The 13,657-nt window shown below is 39.5% G+C and overlaps 1 protein-coding gene and 1 pseudogene across 10 annotated transcripts in view; both read right to left on the reverse strand.

Moving 5' to 3' along the window:
* The window catches only part of NTN4 (netrin 4), a 137,449-nt gene that overhangs the window by 84,493 nt on the left and 39,299 nt on the right, over nucleotides 1–13,657 (reverse strand). For all 10 annotated transcript variants that reach the window (XR_014145862.1, XR_014145861.1, XM_081822217.1 and 7 more), the window contains exon 3: nucleotides 12,329–12,607. Coding sequence is in view for 8 of the 10 variants with exons in the window: in XM_081822217.1 (XP_081678343.1) it covers nucleotides 12,329–12,607 (279 nt within the window). In the remaining 2 variants the exon portion in view is untranslated. The remainder of the gene's footprint in view (nucleotides 1–12,328; nucleotides 12,608–13,657) is intronic.
* Nucleotides 9–12,322, reverse strand: LOC145721873 (aspartate aminotransferase, mitochondrial pseudogene; annotated as a pseudogene).

Genomic DNA, 13,657 nt, shown 5'->3' on the forward strand with positions numbered 1-13,657 from the left:
CGCCGGCTTTGCTTTTCTTTTTCAACATTCCTCTGGCTATTCGGGGTCTTTTCTGGTTCCATACAAATTTTAGGATTATTTGTTCTAGCTTTGTGATAAATGTCGATGGTATTTTGAAAGGGATTGCTTTGAATGTGCAGATTGCTCTAGGTAGCATAGACATTTTCACAATATTTGTTCTTCCAACCCATGAGCATGAAATGTTTTTCCATTACTTTGTGTTTTCCTCAATTTCCCTCATAAGTGTTCTGTAGTTTTTAAGTACAGATCCTTTACCTCTTCAGTTAGGTTTATCGCTAGGTATCTTATGGCTTTTGGTGCAGGAGTAAATGGGCTTGTTTTCTTAATTTCTCTTTCTGCAGCTTCATTTTTGGTCTATAGAAATGCAACAGATTTCTGTACATTGATTCTGTATCATGCAACTTTACTGAATTCGTTTATTAGTTCTAGTAGTTTTTTGGTGGAGTCCTTTGGACTTTCTATATAGAGTATCATGTCATCTGCAAATAGTGAAAGTTTACTTTTTCTTTGCTGATTTGGATGCCTTTTACTTCTTTTTGTTGTCTGATTGCTGTGGCTAGGACTTCCAGTACCATGTTGAATAAAAGTGTAAGAGTGGACATCCTTGTCTTGTTCCTGACCTTAGGGGAAAAGCTCACAGTTTTTCCCATTAAGGATGATGTTTGCTGTGGGTTTTTCATATATGGCTTTATTATGTTGAGGTATGTCACTCTAAACCTACTTTGTTGAGGGTTTTTATCATGAATGGATGTTGTACTTTGTCAAATGCTTTTTCTGCATCTACTGAAATGATTATACGGTTCTTATCTTTTCTCTTATTGATGTGATGTATCTCATTGATTGATTTGCAAATATTGAACACTGCTACCCAGGGATAAATCCCATTTGATCATGGTAAATGATTTTTTAAATGTATTGCTGGGTTCAGTTTGCTAGCATTTTGTTGAGGATTTTTGCATCTATTTTATCAGGGATATTGGCCTATGGTTCTCTTTTTTATGGTATTTTTATCTGGTTTTGGTATCGGGGTATGCTTGCCTCATAGAATGAATTTGAAAGTTTTCCTTTTTTTCCTATTTTTTAGAATAGTTTGAGAAGAATAGGTATTAACTCTTTTTTTAATGTTTGGTAGACTTTGCCTGTGAAGCCATCTGGTCCTAGATTTTTGTTTGTTGGGAGCTTTTTGATTACTGATTCAATTTCTTTGCTGGTAATCAGTCTGTTCAAATTTTCTATTTCTTCTTGTTTCAGCTTTGGTAGGTTATATGTTTCTAGAGATTTATCCATTTCTTCTAGATTGTCCAATTTTTCAGCACATAGTTTTTCATAATATTCTCTTATAATCATTAGTATTTCTGTAGTGTTGGTTGTTATTCTCCTCTCTCATTTGTAATTTTATTTATTTGGGTCCTTTCTCTCTTTTTCTTAATAGGTCTGGCTACAGATTTATCAATTTTATTGATTTTTTTCAAAGACCCATTTCCTGTTCTATTGTTTTTCTAGTGTCTATATCATTTATTTCTGCTCTAATGGGAATTATTTACTTCCTTCTACTAGTTTTAGGTTTTGTTTGTTGTTCTTTATCTAGCTCCTTTAGGTGTAAAGTTAGGTTGCTTATCTGAGATTTTTCTTGTTTCTTGAGGTAGGCCTGTATTGCTATAAACTTCCCTCTTAGAACCACTTTTGATGCAATCTAAAGTTTTAAACCATTGTGTCTTCATTTTCATTTGGTTCCATGTACTTTTTAATTTCCTGATTGACCCATTCATTGTTTAGTAGCATGTTATTTAACCTCTATGTATTTGTGGGCTTTCCAGCTTTTTTCTTGTGGTTGACTTCTAATTTTATGGCATTGTGGTCAGAAAAGGTGCATATTATGACTTTGATTTTCTTGAATTTGTTGAGGCTTTTTTTGTGACCTAATACGTTATCTATTCTGGAGAATTTTCCATGTGCACTTGAAAATAATGTGTATTCTACTGTTTTAGGATGGAATGTTCTGAATATATCTGTTAAATCCATCTGGTCCAGTGTGTCATTGAAAGCCATTGTTTCCTTGTTGATTTTCTGTATAGATGGTTTGTCCATTGATGTAAGTCGGGTGTTAAAGTCCCCTACTATTGTATTATTATCGATTAGTTCTTTTATGTTTGTTATTAACTGTTTTGTGTATTTGGGTGCTTCCATGTTGGGTGCATAAATACTTACAATTGTTATGTCTTCTTGTATTGTCCCCTTTATGATTATACAATGTTCTTCTTTATTACGGTCTTTGCTTCAAAGTCTATTTTGTCTGAAAAAAATATTGCTACTCCCACTTTCTTTTGACATCCATTTGCATGACAAATGTTTCTCCATCCCCTCACTTTCAATCTTCAGCTGTCTTTAGGTCTAAAATGAGTCTCTTGTAGGCAGTATATAGATGGGTCTTGTTTTTTTTTATCCATTCTGCCACTCTGTCTTTTGATTGGAATATTTAGTCCATTTATATTCAAAGTAATTATTGATAGATATGTATTTATTTATTTATTGCTATTTTATTATGTGTTTTGTGGTCATTTCTGAAGATTTTTTTCTAATCCTTTCTTGTCTTTCTTTCATGGTTTGTTTGTTTTCCTTAGTGATATATTTGGAATTCTTTATTTTTATTCTTCACATATTTATTAGTGGTTTTTGATTTGTGGTTATCATTAGGTTTGTATATAACATTTTCTGCATATGACAGTCTATCTTAAGTTGATGGTCATTTAATTTTGAACCCATTTTTTACTCCTTTCCTCCCTATTTTTTGGGTATGTGTTGTTATATTTTGCATCCTTTTATTCTATGAGTTCCTTGCCTGACTTTTTACAGAAATATTCATATTTACTGCTTTTGTGTTTCCTACCTTCATACTGTCGCTTTTGGACTTTCCTTTCCACTCAGAGTCCCCTTTAATATTTCTTGCAGGGTTGGCTTAGTGGTCATGAACTCCTTTAGTTTAGGTTGTCTGAGAAACTATCTCTCAGTGCGGGGCTCAATCCCAGGACCCTGGGATCATGACCTGAGCCAAAGGCAGACGGTTAACTGACTGAGACACCCAGGCACCCCTGGGTGGCACAGTTTGGAGCACAAGTCTCTTCGCTGCTCCTACTTCTGGGTAATCTCAGAGTTAAGTTCCCTTTTCTTTACACATGAGAATTGGGTTAAATTGCAAATAAGAATTACAAGATAAATATGTTACAACTACAATCTTTAGCCTCTTTTCAGAATACTATACTATGGAAATACTGTGATTCCACCTTCTCTTTAATTTTAATGCCTACCAGGGTCTTATCTGGGAACCAAAGAAATGTCTGCCCTTCAGGAATTCTGAGAGCTGACTGAGCCAGCTAAATTTCATGCCTGGTAGTGGTGCCCTTAGAGATGCAAAACTAAAAGGCAAAGAACACCTGATCAGTGTTTACTCTTACAAGCTTCATAATTATTCATATTATATATAAAACATTTAGTAGTGGAGCAAATGTAATCAGTTTTCCATTTCTAATATGTGAGCTCTTTTAAAGCTAAAAATATATTTTAGTTTTTTAAACAATAACTTTGTTTTTTTTATTTCTATCTAAAGAGCTAAAAAGATACCAGAATCCCATATGTCTAAAAAATCTTATTATGAGTTAATAAATACTATAGTTCTTCCATCTCCCCATACATGTACTATTTTATTCCATAAGATATTTACATTGCTAAGATACAATATAACAGTAGTTTCAGTTATAGTTTTAAGGTTTTGAATGCCAAAATTAACAGACTTTGTTTTCCTCACTATTTGAAATAGCTGTGAATTTTCTCTCTCTTGTGGAATGATTATGGCATTGTGTGTGTGTGTGTGTGTGTGTATTTTAACCTTATGTGTCTGATAACTAAAATTCTTGTAAGAAGGAATAGAGACTTAAATTACAGTTTATCTTCTACTGAATGTAATTGTTTTAGGACAAATTGAAGTACATTTCCAGCTCTTACAAAATTGGCAAGACACAAATGAAATACCACAGAGATATGAGTCCTGGGGTTGTGAACCAGAAGTGAGATATCTATCTGTAACCTCAGCTTTTCTCTTTCCATGTAGCTCCCCCCCGCACCTCCCTGCCATTATATTAGCCGTGAAACTGCAAGACTAGGCCTTACAGACCCAGAGATCTCCCAGCTATCTGTGGGATGGATCCAAAAATGCTACACTGAAAAGGAAATATTCATAAGAAAAATTTTCAAAGTGGGATATGCCTTGAATATTTGAAAAGTACTTTATAGCAAGAAAAATGTCAAATTTAAGTTGTTTCTTCCCAAATTTATACTAGCAGCTCAAACTTGTTAAAGAAACTCATTTTTGTATCTTTTCAGTGCTCTAATTTTGACCTAAATATAGATGTTTCACTTTCTGCAAAGCATGTTCATGAACAGTTGAATGAACAAATATGATATTTTGGAGAATCAAGTTTACTTTTCTACTGGCTTATGTTTCACTTTCAGAAATGTCAGCTCTGGCACCAGCAATTCAGCTTTCAGTTGTTTCTGTGAAATAGTCAAAGGCCTATAAATAAATATGTAAATGTTCTGAGGCAATCTTTGAAAGGAACCCCATACGTAATTCTTTCATGAATGCAAAAATGGTTTTGTAATGCCTCGGGTTCTGAAGCCTTCTGGTTTCCTGATCATCAAATAAAAAGAATAATCTCAGGCAACTTTTGCCACTAAGAGTATATCTTACTGTGTCAAGAGAAAATAAGCTAGATTCATTGGGAAGTTTTACAGTCAAAACACTGACAATTTCAGCCATGAACATATTTTACTGGCTTGCCCTTTTACTAGAAAACACAAGGTAGTAAATGAAGTATAATCAACATTCTGTACACCTTCTATGGCATCTCTAGTTACTCATTGCCAAGGGGCTATTGGCAAAGCTATAACATAGTAACACACAGGAACATTGTCTAGACCTTGAAATGGATTGAGGATAATCTCACACTGACTGTATCAAATTGGCAGGCTTAATAGTTTGTTAATATTTGGAATAAAACACTGTGCACCATTTTGGTGATAGGATTACCCTTTCCTCCAGAGCCTTATGTGACAAATGAAATAATTGGGATTGCTGCTGTCTTTACTGTTTTTAAGTCCTTGTTCTTTTCCTTAATACCCTGAAGAGTCAAGAGCTTTCTAATTATTACTTTGGGCTTATATCATAGCACATTAAAAAATTTTTTTAAAGAAGATGAAAAATGTGGTTTTTAATCTGTTCTCACTATATAAAACTTGATACATGAGATGTGCAAACATAAGTATATGATTAAATGTATTCAGATTCAGATGAGAAAAACTTTTGTAATGAAACTGTACGAATAGTTCTAAAACTTGTCTTACACAGCTAGGTAGCTAAGCAACATTTTCCTTAAACCCCACTTTCTGGTCCTACATATGGTTTCAATGTTTACTCTTAGATTTAGAATATGCCAGTTAAAATATTGATACTCTTTTATAATGAGTTTCTGATTAGAAAAGAAAAAGCCACCTTAACAAGTATAGCACAAGGCATCTAACCAATTCTTCACGGTATTCTAAGGCTTCCGTGTTGTCCAATGGGTGATATGTTAGTAAAACAATGAAACGTTCCACGTTCCCTCTTATTACCATCCATCAGTCCAACAGCTGTAAAATCACCAGCTGCTAGGAAAAAGAGAACTGCATCAGTCCTCTCCAGCTGCAAAGAGAAAAAGCTTAAGATCACCTTTTCATATAATGTCTGGGATCCCAGCAGGCTGGAGTCAAAGTATGGTTTTCCTTGTCACAAAACCCCTAGCCTTGTAACCATGTCAAACAGCACATAAGCTACAATTTATTTTTGTTGTTATTGGGGAAGAAGTGTATGTGGGAGAAGTCGTAGAAGAGGCTGAGGTAATAGAGTGACAGCAATGTGAGCAGTAGCTACCATACACCAGGCACTGGACATCATAATTCTAATCCTCACAATAACTATGGAAGCTAGATCTTATTTTCTTGGGAAACTGAGGTTCAGTGAGACTGAGTAACTTAGCAAATGCTGTGGTGAATCAAATCCAGATCTGACTCCAAAGCTAGGGTCTTAATCACTGCCCTGGTCTGCCTTCCAGTAAAATGAACAGATAAGGAAAAAACTGAACTGGTAAAGAATAAGTGGAATGTACTGGGAAGAAGGGGAAGCATGAAGAAGACACAGGAGTGTTTCAAGATAAATGAGGCTGCCAACTGGCACTCCACTTTGTGCCTTTTTCTGCTCCCCCCACCCACAGAAAGAAAATGACCCTAAAATCTTAGCGAGCCTGAGAAACAGACTAAGTATCATTTCCATTAACTTAACTGTCTGTCATTAGCCATTAAAAATTCTAGCCCCTAAAATCAGACTTTGTTAATTAATTACCATCCTGACAACAATATTAGCTGTAGATGAACTGGCATAGTCTATAAAGCAGTAGCTCTCAAACTTCAGCAAGCACTGAAATCACCTGGGCCCCATCTCTAGATTTTCTGATTCAGTAGGTCTGGGGTAGGGCCTGAGAATTGGTAATTCTAACAAGTTCCCAGGTAATGCTGGTGCTGCTGGTTCAGGACCACACTGAGAATGACTATTATAAAGAAAAGCTGGGCTAAACACAGATTTATACACATACCTATGACAAGCTGACTAGTAAAAGAATTGCATTTCTCAAGAGGCTACTTTCCATTGTGCAGGCACAATTTACGAATCCAGTTGTTTATAGCAGCATATTTAAAATGAATTAGAGTTCATACAAATGTAGGACAATTGACCTTATGGCCATGTTATTAATTAGGCAAAAGGCTATGCTTTTAATGTGCAATTTGCTCAGCTGAGCAGTTCTAGGAATAAGAATATCACATTTAGAAGAGGCAACCATATCCAAATTTAATACCAACCCTTTATAATCCAGAAAAAAATACATAAAAATAAAATGCACTTAGGGATGGAAAAATCTGAAACCAAAACTGTTCCCATTTCTGACCATAAACCTCTGCTGGTCCAATTGCTATGGCTTAAAAAACAAACAAACAAACATTTTAAGAGAGTAGAGACAACAAGAATATCCATAAAACTGGATTCCTGGAAGCCAACATAGCTTTGGCCACTTAGCCTGTTTCTTATCTCTTACCCCGCCCTGGCTCCAAGTTTGATTTAGTCTTGCCTGATTTTGGCACATACCGTAGTTATAATACTAGGGGGCTACCACCACTGCTGCTGAAATCAATATGAAAATTGGGGAGCAGGATGTAACTTTAACTTTAAAGTTAAAGTTAAAGCAACTTTAAAAGGCAGTTGCTTCCAGTTTCAAAGTGACCTGAGATTAGTAAGGAAGTGTGGTCTCTATCCCATAGGGTCTTCTAGGATAGAGACTTCTCATTCCCACATCCTTTTAAAATAAAAAATACTAAATAATCCCCTTTACTTGGTTATCCAGATCCTTTCAATAGGCTAACAGTTTTCTTTTTGGGGGGCAGGGAGAGGGGCCCTGCAGTAACTTTATTATAACAGAGAACCCAGGCTGCAATAAGTCTACATGATTAGAGCAAATGGTTGTTATCTTTCCAAGGGTGAAGCCTGAGCCCAGCTGGCAGCACACTAAGGTTAAAGCCAAGGTCCAGAATATCCTGTTTCCTGGTATTACCCGCATGATGTGAGATGATGGACTGCACAACCACACTGAATGGAAGGATGAGGTCCCACTGGGCAGAGGCAACAACCCAACAGGAGAAAATTAAACAATCACTAAAAAGGATGCTAAAATAAGGTGCAGTTGCCCACTCTCGCTATTCTTTGCTGAGAAAGATGAGGTTATGGGATGAATAGCAAATTATGTCCTTCATTCTTCAAATAAATAAATCCTGAGAAGATGGGGTCGATGGCCAATCAACCAGTAGAACAGGATGAAAATCTAGGCTAGTTATAGATCTTCGTGCCTCAGGAAAAGGGCAGCACAGATAAGGGAAAAGAGAGGAGCATTAAAATGCCTGTAAGCATTAAAAAGGCGAAACTTTTTTTCTTAAACAAAACAGGAAACAATATCTTTTATTTTCCTTGCTGCAGTGGCAGCAGACCCTGGTTTTCATAAAACACGATTTCAGTTAATATGGTCTGTTGATAAGATTGCCCAATCATGGGAAGACAAGCAGGCTGACCATTATTAATGTTAGGATTAGGTCTTCTCACAAAGCCTCTAACAAGGGCTATGTCTCATGCTGGGTTCACTGAGGACCTCTCAAGACCATAAAGTACTTAAGTTAAAGCTTCTGCAATATTGCAATGGCATGATTAATGGGTTCTTTAAGGATAGGACTTTCTCATACATGTTAACTATTTCAGAAAAGTTGTGGATAAAAAGGTGGGGGAGAGTTCGGTTTCAAGCCACACAGTTCCAGACACCAGCTATGGATGCCTCTGCCCCGTTTAAGTACATGTTCTTTTCTGAGGAACACATTCAATCACTGTGGTTGAAAGAAATGATCCACTCATCACCTCCACCCTTCCTCATCCTGTGAATCTCACATGTGCAGAGGATGAAGACAGGACAGTTGTCTCTGTTCCCTCTCATCAGGGAAATTACTTGGTGATCTGGTGATCTCATGAACAAGGTAGCCCAGTTGTCCAAGATGACCCTTGCCACAGAGATGCGGCTGACCTCTGTCATGTAGATGGAGACCTCCTCGGTCAGCTGCTCCACCTGTTCAGGCTTTGCCCTGTGAAACAAAATATGCCAATCTGGTCGGGGATGTGCTGCCCATTGTGGGAGAAGTCCTCCTTCTTGAGATTGGAGACCAGCTGAATCCGCATACTAATGATACAGTTGGCCATGACTTGCACTTCTTGCAACTATTGTTTTTGAAAATCCGGGCTGGTCAGAATGGTCAAGGTCACCTGAGCTCCATTGAGGGGAGGGCTGGAATACATGGGATGGATCAAGGTCTTCAACTGTGACTTCACCCCTCTGACTTCATCAGCAGCTTTGCAGAGCACAGTCAAGTCTCCCACATGCTTACCATAGAAGCCTGTGTTCTTGCTATAGGACTGGCAGAGACAAACACTAATGCCCTCTTCAGTGAAGTGGGGCACAGCCCAGGCATCCTTGTTACCATCACTACTGGCAAAGCCATGGTAGGCCATGTCAAAGAACATAGAGAGATTCTTTTTCTCATTGCTATTGTTGCCTCCTATCGCTCAGGATGAGGGTCCACTCCTACAGGATTGTGGGCAGGAGTGTGCAGAACACTTTGCTCTGGCATTTTTGAAATGTCCTCCCTAGTGCCTGTGAAGTCAAAGCCACAAGTCTTGGGGTCATAGTAGTGATAACCTTGTAGCTGCATGCCGGTGTGTCTGATGGTTTGGGCAGAAAGACATCTTGGCTGAACTTAAAAAATCTCTGCAGAAAACTAGCTCTGATCCCTAAGGCCTCAGTTCCAGAAATGGTCTGCACAGTGACATTCTAGCCAATTTTCAACACTTTGCCGTTCTCATCCAGGGTTAGTTCTATAGATGCCTTGCAAAATTCAGCCAGTCCTGCAAGGGGCAGATTTTCTTTGTTCAAATTTTTTGCAGCAATCTAGGCCTCTGCCTTCCAGACACTAGGAGGACATAAGGCTTTTCCAAGGCACCACCTACCAGATTCTTCTTTTTACTGCTGGTGTCTCTTACAGGCTTTTGTGACTCCCAGGATTGGATCTTGGGGCCCCATCTCCACATGGGCTCACCAGGAGCTGACTCTTGCAGGGGCCAGCTGGTGAGGTTGGGGTGGAAGGTGGCAGTGATTTTGGATAGGACACTGCTGGAATGCACAACACCATGGTGGAAGCAAGAGGTTTGGTGGGTAGTGGCAGAATGGAGTGGTGGGCGAGTGATGCAGACGTGGAGGCTCAGGCTCATAGACTGACAGCTTTCTTACTGGCAGAAGACCGTATAGAATAGTTATATTTTAAGACTTTTGCAAAAGTTTCTGTTAACTCTATTTATCCCTTTTTGAATTTAGCAGAATTAATAGAATTCTTTTTTTTTTTTAAGTCAGAAAGCCATTTTTTTAATTTCTAAAACTCTGGCATATATTTCTAGGGGGTGCTGATGGTCACCTGCCATACCTGTACCAGGTCGTCTGCGTAGCCAGCGAAGAGTCTGGCCGTCAGCAGACCAGACCAGGGAGGAGCACTGGGGCGGCCCTGACTTGTTGCTGGTACTGACAACTTCTTGTTTCCGTTCATCTGCAATGATCTTGCCCTTCAAGTCTCAGATCTTGATGCTGTGGCCTGTGGCAGCCCAGTCAATAGTGGTGGGGGCTGAATCCCAGGGATTGATGGTGTCCCTGCCATCTAGTATATGAAGGTACTTGCCTTTGTGGAGGTCCCACAGCATGGCCTGGCCAGCCGTGCCTCTGGAAGCACAGAGGAATCCATCTGGAGAGACAGTCACAGCCCATGTGGCCAGTGGGGTTGGTCTTCAGCTTGCAGTTTTCCAGGCTTTATACCTTGACCGCTTTGTGGCTTATGAACAAAAGAAATTTATTTCTCACAGTTATGGAGACTGGAAGTCTAAGGTCAGGGTGCCAGCAGGGTCAGGTTCTCGTAAGGACCCTCTTCTGGGTGACAGACTGCTGCCTGCTCACTGTATCCTCATGTAGCAGAAAGAGAGCTAGCTAGTGCTCTGGTCTCTTAAGGCTACTAATCCCATTCATGAGGTCTCTACTCTCATGACCTAATTACCTCCCAAAGGTCCCACCTCCACATCCCATCACACTGTGATTAGGTTTTCAACATATGAATTTTGGAGGGGCAGAAACACTCAGCCCATTGCAGCCTGCATGCTCTCCTTTCACTCATTCACTGAAATATAATGGCAGAAATTTATTGGCATTCTACCTCACACCAACTTTCTAGTTTACGGTCTAGTAGATTGACACATCTCTAGAATATCTGGGTTATTTTCTAGGTGAATCATACCTAAACCCCATTAACTTAGGTATTACAAATTATCCCATCCTTTATTTGAAGCAATGCTAGCTCAAAGATCCATTAGTGTCTGCAAACTAGTAGGTGTCTGCTGGGTGAGTGCTCCATTTTCTCCAACTTGGAAGCCCCAGCTTCGTTTCTAGAGTAATAGCATTGTTCCTGTTTTTGGAACTCTGGTCGCTGCCCTAGTCATTTTCGTTACCCCAATGCTGTTGTGCACCCCAGGGACTTAGCCCAGCAAACACAAACTCTTCTGCTGGCTAACTGGTTCATGGTCCCTTATGGCCCTGTCCTCTATCAGGGCTGGGAGAAAGAAGACAAATGTGGAAGTCTCCTCTCTAGGAAATGAAGTAAGGAAAATCTGAGGTCTTAAATTTTTATTTATTTTTTGTTTTGAACAGAAGTATCAGAGTAAAATATAAAATTTAAAAATCGGAGTGCTCTCCTCCTTGCCTTCTCTTTGCCCAATCCCCAGCCATAGCTCTGGGTGCATCCCAAAAAGGCACTTGCTGTCTGAGCCACTTTGTGTCTTTTTTGGGGGGGGAGGGGAGAAGGTGATGTGAGGACAATGACAGTAATTTTTCATCATTTTTCTATTCCTGTGTTGATATCATTCAATCAAACACCTACCAAACACCTAACTCTGGCTCAGTTAACACACTGTCCTGAGGATACAAAGATCACACAGTCCCCGTCCTTGGGAGTTTGTGATCTCCCAAGAGATGCAGACAAGTAAAAGTTCAGAGGAAAACACAAGGGGGTGCGTGACCGTAGAGGAAAGAGGGTTTAACTCTGGCTTAGAGTGACAGGGGGTCAGGCCACTCTTCACAGAGGAGAATTATTATTCATTCTATTAGCCAGACAGCAAAAGATACCAGGCATTAAACTGAGGTTCTTGTTTTTTCCATTTTAAAATTCAACTCAACAATGGTCCCCATTTACTGTCCAAGCTGGCTCTATGTGATAATACCACTAGTATGATTATGCCAACCCTTCTTGCTCCTCACCTTACACTTCGTATCTGAAGGTCATGGTACTAACAATTGGCATGGATGTGTTCCCGGGAATCTGGTTATCATGCCTGACTATTTATAATTCTAAAATTGAAGATTAAAAACAAGTTAACTGGCACTTTTTAGGATGGGTATGGAGTCGGAGGAGTGAATCAGCCGAGGGAGAAACAGGAAGGGCTATGTGAGCACAGACCAACTCTGAGGGAACTTAGATGACCAATGCCCAAAGCTGAAGGTAACTCATGGTTTGTTTTTCACAGGGGAGGACCTGTTTTACATACCACGTGGAATGCTCCTGGGGCCTTGACCGGTCTGAAGCCATCAACAGGTACGCATTGATCAGCATGGCCGTTGCAGAAGCAGCTGCCCTTGACAATGAAATCATAGATTGCATAATGTGTAAAATGTTGAGGCTTTGCAGTCAGGTCATTTCTCTGACAGGGACAAGACTGCCGTTTTAGCAGCTGCACGCGGAGGTTGGTAATCTTCAGCTGCTCCTGCACTTTGGCACTGTAAGGGTTCTCGGCATCGTATGGCGGTGACAAAGCTCGGAAAATAACCTGTAAAGAAAAAAAAAAATTACCATGAGTATATAGGACTGTGTGCAAAACCCCCAAATCCCTTGCCTCATACAGTCTTGATGTGATTTGTACCTTTTGTCATCTGCAAGTGATAAGATAAGAGGCTTTTCGACCTTGATCGCACAGGTGTGCTGCCTGTTCGGATGTGCAGAGTAAGTATGAACTGAATAGCCGCCAGGGACCTGACTCTCAAGATGAAGGCAGCCATGCAGAGACTGGGAAGAGCATTCTGGGCAGAAGGAAGAGCAAGTTTAAAGGCCTGGAAGCTGAATCAAGCCTGGCTTATTAAAGGAAGAACAAGGCCAGTGTGACTGAGGTCCAGGAAACAAGGGGACAGTTTTCAGAGAAGATGATGGAGCCAGTACATGACAGATCATGAGTAGAGAGTCCTTTAAAGGCCACGGTAGTTATTCTAACTGTAGTGGGAAGCCACTGGAAGGTCATACGCAGAAAAGTGATGTGATCTGATTTACATTTTTAAAAAAGATAACTCTCACTACTGTGAGGAGAATGGATTATTAGGGGTGAAGAATAGAAGGAAGCAGGAGGACCAGGTAGGAAGTGATGGCAAAATCAAGATGACACTTCTATTTCCAAATGAGGTGTGACCCTTTCAAAGACTAATCAGTTATTAATTGGGGCCACTGTTGCTACACATACCTTTGGTTCTCCCTTTCTGAATCTGCCTTCCAAGCTGTGGCACATTCTTGGAATATTATTACCAGTAGTAAAAATACAGCCCTTTCAAGGGGTATTTGATTTCTGAAATCGTTACAAGTCCCTTAAATCCAAATATAGAGAGTAAAATGGCTGGTCAAGTTAGTTAACAGTATGGTTAAATGCAAAGTAGAAGTAATAAAACTGTTTTTATTGTGTATGTTATAGATAGACTCGAAAGGCAATTTAAAACTTTAGTTCTGAATGGATAAAGAAGATGTGGTATATATATACAATGGAATATTATGCAGCCATCAAAAGGAATGAGATCTTGCCATTTGCGACGACGAGGATGGAACTGGAGGGTGTTAT

This window comes from Leptonychotes weddellii, chromosome 5, assembly GCF_054177405.1.
Source record: "Leptonychotes weddellii isolate Sample4059 chromosome 5, ASM5417740v2, whole genome shotgun sequence".
Lineage (NCBI taxonomy): Eukaryota > Metazoa > Chordata > Mammalia > Carnivora > Phocidae > Leptonychotes > Leptonychotes weddellii.